The sequence below is a fragment of the Electrona antarctica genome (assembly GCF_951216825.1).
Source record: "Electrona antarctica genome assembly, chromosome: 21".
In the NCBI taxonomy this organism is placed as follows: Eukaryota; Metazoa; Chordata; class Actinopteri; order Myctophiformes; family Myctophidae; genus Electrona; species Electrona antarctica.
The window spans coordinates 29326804-29332945 of NC_136802.1; the positions used below are offsets into that span (position 1 = coordinate 29326804).

Here is a 6142-nt window from a genome sequence, read left to right on the forward strand (position 1 = left end):
CTGCGAGTTAGCCTGTCACTAGCAGGAACCAAAACAGACACCTAGCTTAGTTATAAATACTTTTTATTAGAAATACCCAGGGCACAAATATTAAACGCCCGGCCTGAGTGTCCAAATGTATTCTTTTCTTTGTAGAAGCCGGGATGGCATAGTGAAATTTCATTAGGATATAGGCCATTTAATTCTGATATTTTGTTATGTCTACTTCATTTTGATCAGAGGAGAGGAAGATACAGTTCTCAGGGCAGTTCTTGAACATTTAAATAAATGTTGAATCAGAAAGTCACACTACTTTGTCTTTTACCCATCTTGTTTGAAGGATTAACAAGAAATACGTATTTCAAGATAACAGCACTTACCATACCAACCCAATCCAGTAGAAAAGTGCCTTACCATGTGTGATAAGATCTGTCAAGTTTATTTTATTATATTCACTTGTGTTTTAATGAAGAACGTTGCTTAATTCTCATTTATAATATATACAATATGAACTATAAAAATGTTTTAGCGGTTTATATATGCATCTTTCTATCTAGATCTAACTCCCATCTAAAGTAGCCCCTCTCGGAACCCTCGTAAAAGGTTTCTGACATTTGGATGTTGTGACATCCAAATGTCAGAAACCTTTTACGAGGTTTCCAAGAGGGGCTACATCTAAAGGTGCTTTAAAATTATTGTTATTTTTGTAAAACCTAATGCAGGCATTAATCATGTGTCATTGGATGAAATGAATAATCACATGTTTAGCACAAAGATATGAGAAATGTACCATGCATTTTCATGTGGAATACAGTATATGAACAATAACATTTCCTATGTCTTGACTTTGCATTGTTTCTGAACATGTCTACATATTACTCTGCTGTCAGACTTTCGTATCATTCCACCATGTCCGTTGTTTAAATCAATTGAAGATGCCACTAAACATTGAGGTACAGTACAACATTGCAGTAGGCTTACAAACAAAAATTATTTCAGTGCTGAATACCATACGTTATAATAAGTAAATGGGGAAACGAGTCAAACGACCCTAGAGCAGGAAACCGACCTCAGAAATGTTCCAGTTTAGTTGATCACTTGTTGACTAGCCTTGGAAACAGCAGGCGTTTACTTGAACTAATCAATAATACTGACAGTGACAAACCAACACCACCATAGCTTGACCAGTTTGTCCTGCCTCATAAACCAGCTAAAACCAGCCTTTTTCAGCAGGGTTGTGTCTTAAGATGTAGCCTAGCCCTTGAGGACTCAACCACTTTTATTAAAATAAAATGTATCTATAGAGGGTATGTGCGTGACATCATCATCAAACCCGGAAGTTATGCAGGAACGCCTACTGAGTGGCAAAAAACTACTTTCTGGCCTTGACAGCCCATACATCCAAACAGAAAAGTCCTATTTGATTGTATTAAACAACATTAAACTCACTTTGCCTGTTGCTTTGCCACTCGATGTGCCATTCACTTTTAGCATGTGCATACCCTCTATACCCTACCCTCAGTTGTTTAAAAAAAAACACAAAACTCATGCCATGGAATCTGACTGCCCTCTTGTGGCAGCACTTATACTGTGAAGTTTCTTGGGGACATTTTAGAAATGTACAGTAACACCTGTTCCAGCCACCATTATCCAGTCATCATATTGAAATGATCTCCAATGTATGACTCACTGTTTGGCATCTACTGTATGACTGCCCTCGTGTGCTAGTGCTTATACAGTGAGGTTTCTTAAGGACATTTTAGTAATGTAGTGACACCTGTTGCAGCATCCATTTACAAAAAATACCCAGTCATCATATTGAAGTGATCTCCAAATTCTCCAATGTATGACTCACTGACTGTTGGTCCAAGAGTCTTCGCTTATTTGTTTAAACATTTGGTGAAGTCATTTTATAGGCTATAATTGCATGTATATAATAGAAATGTTGGGAGAATAATGTCCAGCACTGGGACCTCAAAGGAGCTCCTACATGCCCCACACAAGATAACATTCATGTGAAATTCAACCTCTTGGTCTTCAAAACAAAACGATCTCTCTGGAATTTAAATTCATGGGGGGCATTTTTAAGGTCAGATATCCATGCTATTTAGTTTGAGTTTATTAAGGTGGTACATGGCACACAAACCCTTATGGGGGACTGGGTTAAAAAAATAATTGGTGGTGGGAGGAAGTCCGAATTTCCTGGAGTCTCTGAAGGTAAGACATGAACCACATTCAAGACAGAGGGCCTAGATAATTGGATGCAAACCCACCCAACAAAATGCTGCTTCCATATGAAGTACCAGAGATTGTGCATGAAATCTTCAGTGTCATCATCAGCAATAACACAAGAAACATCGTCAGAATTCCAGTCGTTACCAGATTCTTTGGGGTATATAATATTATTCCCTCCCACATGCATTTTAATAATGAACATTTGCTTTAGGCCTATTAAATGTATCTGTAGCTAGTACTTTTTAATAACTACTACATTTTCATATGATATATATTTCAGGGGGAAATAGGGATTTTTTATTTTAGGGAAGAATTACTTTCTTATTATGGGGATCAATAGTTATGACCTGGGCCAGTGGTTACAATGGTGGGTGAAAATGCCCTTTAATGAAAGTGCTGCAAACCTCTGAGAAACTGCTGTCCTTTTTCCAGAGATGAATCCCAGGCAGCGACTAGACTAAACCTGAACTGAAGGTTTTGTTGAAGTTCAGCTGGGCCTCAAATAGGAACACACAAAACCTTTATAAACAAGTCAAATGAAGGATAGAACAAGACAATCAACTGCTCATACCCATTGGGTTCATTTAATCACAAGTTACAAGCACTAACAAACAGAAACCAAAGGAAATCAAAGAGAGGATCTCACATGGCCCATTTTCCCCCCCAACCTATTACTTCCAGCCAACGGCAAACCAGAAGACAAGTGGCCTAGTATTCGTCCCCCTCCTCGTCCTCCTCCCCGACACTGTCAGCACCCACCTCTTCGTAATCCTTCTCCAGGGCAGCCATGTCCTCTCTGGCCTCGGAGAACTCACCCTCCTCCATACCCTCGCCGACATACCAGTGGACGAAGGCCCTTTTGGCGTACATCAGGTCAAACTTGTGGTCAAGGCGTGCCCAGGCCTCAGCGATGGCGGTGGTGTTGCTGAGCATGCACACGGCCCTCTGGACCTTGGCCAGGTCTCCACCAGGAACCACCGTGGGAGGCTGGTAGTTGATGCCCACCTTGAAGCCTGTGGGGCACCAGTCCACAAACTGGATGCTGCGTTTGGTCTTGATTGCTACAATGGCAGAGTTTACATCTTTGGGCACCACGTCTCCACGGTACAGAAGACAGCAGGCCATGTATTTACCATGACGGGGATCACACTTCACCATCTGATTGGCCGGCTCAAAGCACGAGTTGGTGATCTGGGATACAGACAGCTGCTCGTGATAGGCCTTCTCGGCAGAGATGACCGGGGCGTAGCTGGTCAGAGGGAAGTGGATACGAGGGTACGGCACCAAGTTGGTCTGGAACTCTGTCAGGTCCACATTCAGGGCTCCGTCAAAGCGAAGGGAGGCGGTGATTGAAGACACAATTTGACTGACAAGCCTGTTGAGGTTTGTGTAGGATGGCCTCTCGATGTCCAGGTTCCTGCAGCAGATGTCAAAGATGGCCTCATTGTCCACCATGAAGGCACAGTCCGAGTGTTCCAGGGTGGTGTGGGTGGTCAGGATGGAGTTGTAGGGCTCCACTACAGCTGTGGACACCTGGGGGGCTGGGTAAACCGCAAACTCAAGTTTGGACTTCTTTCCATAATCAACCGAAAGCCTCTCCATCAGCAGGGAAGCAAAACCAGAACCAGTGCCTCCACCAAAGCTGTGGAAGATGAGAAACCCTTGGAGGCCAGTGCACTGGTCAGACTGAAAAGAAAGGGGGGGGAAGTTTCCTTTGATCAGTTAAAGCTGAATTTAAGCAGTTTGCAAAAAAAAGAAACAGAAAATCAATGATCATTAAGGCCCTCACCAGCTTGCGAATTCTCTCCAGGACTAGGTCAATGACCTCTTTCCCGATGGTGTAGTGTCCACGGGCATAGTTGTTGGCTGCGTCCTCCTTGCCTGTGATCATCTGTTCAGGGTGGAACAGCTGACGGTACGTTCCTGTACGCACCTCATCTGTGAATGGAAGGTGCAAAGGAAATTGTTGACAATCATTAGTACTTTTCGTTTCTTCAAGGTTTTTATACCTGCTGACGCCCAAAAAAGATCCCATCAATTACTCAATTCAATATTGGCAGCTTTCACTGCAGTAAGAAACCTGTCCAATGCAAAACTATATAAAATAAACCCCAAAACAACTCTCAAGTGTAATCACTGAGAGGCCTACTGATGAGCAGTGGTGTAAAGTACCCAAGTACATTTACTACCAAGTACTGTACTACCCATTTAGGACCGAGGCTGAGTCTAAAAAAACGCTGTCTAAATCCGGAAAAACTTCAAATGTGTTAAAAAATGTTATGTTGCATACATAAGAACCCCAAAAGGGTTTCCCATTCTGAAGGGGTTAAGTACAATCCCTCCCCCATTATCGTTTGGGCACGTTTGTGCCATGGTGAAAAGAAAAACAGGTATACTAAACTGATGGGTGTGGCCACATAAAAAAAAAAAAAAAAAAAAAAAAGAACATTAACACTTTCTTTATATTGGATTATCGGCTCAGGAGTTCTACAAAAACAAATACATTGATAGAAAATAAGACTTATTCATTTAAAGTTGCAAAACAAATGGTTTAACTGACCAATGACAGTGGGTTCCAGGTCAACAAAGACAGCTCTGGGCACGTGCTGTCCTCCTGCAGTCTCACTGAAGAATGTGCTAGAAGAGTCCCCACCTACAATGGTCTTATCACTGGGCATCCGTCCGTCAGGCTGGATGCCATGCTCCAGACAGTATAGCTCCCAGCAGCTATTACCAATCTGGACTCCTGCTTGGCCGACATGGATGGAAATGCATTCCCTCTGCATAGGAAGAGGTGTTAAATTAAGTTAAATGCACTTTAAGAGAATGATAATTCTGAATTGGTGGCAACAAGACATTTATTTTCTACAGGGCCGGCTACATGAATGGGGAAGAAAGGCAGTTGTGGAAATCCAGCCTGGCAAATCCAGAGGCTTAATGCTTTTCCGAAAGCTAATGTTGCAGGGAAGGCCTAAAGCCTAGTATGGCCTATGCGCAACGCATGATTCTAATTTCTAAACTACGCCCCACCGGCATGCAACAAGCACAGATTTAGGTTTGATTTGCTGGTAGTGGAGAGGATCCATGCCTCTACTTTTGGGATCATAATCTCATACTCGGGCATTCAATTTTATGGTTTATAGTATTAGCACTTCCGCCATTTCAAATATTAAGTGCTTAGCCCACGGTCACAAATGTTACAATTCGACTCGGGCGGGTGCAAGACAGTACCGGTATCTTCCGTATTGTTCAATAAATGTTTTAATCCGATCGGTGGCCATTTTATCATTTTTGCCATATCATGCTTTCAACTACGCGACCCTATCGGCTAGTGGGTGTACTGCAATCTGATACATTATAACTATGATAAAATGATTGATTGAAGTATGTATTAACAGTTTGTAGAATTACAGTAATTTCAAGCACAACTCAATATAAAAACTGTTAACTGTGAGTGGACGACACGATAAAGCATTACACTTGTTTGCAAGAGGGTCCACCGTATTTTCATCAAGACAATGACCATCGATCGGATAAAACAATGCTCCTTCGTTGAACAATGCGGAAGATACGGGTAGTTATACCCGCCCGATGAGAATTGTAACATCCGTAGCCACGGAGGTATACGCACTTTATATTTGAAATCTGAACATTTATCTATGCAAGGGTTGTAAATGGGGGACGTGCAAAAAAAAACAGATTGAAGTGCCGCCATGACGCCCGGGACGGATGAGCGTCGTGTGATCCATTGGACCTCGACACAAAATAACATTTATACGATTATTTAGCCATGTCAATGTGATTTCAAAGTTCCATATTCTGATGAAAACATCTATAGTGTGCGTGTATTATTTATGAAGTTCATTTTAAGGGTCTTGGTTTGCGGGTATCTATGAAAACCCCCATAACAAAACACTGAAAACAGAAG

At 42.0% G+C, this 6142-nt stretch overlaps 1 protein-coding gene across 1 annotated transcript; it reads right to left on the reverse strand.

The window, feature by feature from the left end:
- Positions 1 to 2773: 2773 nt before the first annotated feature.
- Positions 2774 to 5000, reverse strand: LOC306914623 (tubulin alpha chain-like; the record flags this gene model as incomplete). Its single annotated transcript, XM_079491746.1, has 3 exons — positions 2774 to 3900; positions 4004 to 4152; positions 4775 to 5000. 3 exons carry the CDS (start codon positions 4998 to 5000, stop codon positions 2923 to 2925), a joined length of 1353 nt encoding a protein of 450 aa, XP_079347872.1. The 3' UTR covers positions 2774 to 2922.
- Positions 5001 to 6142: the final 1142 nt, after the last annotated feature.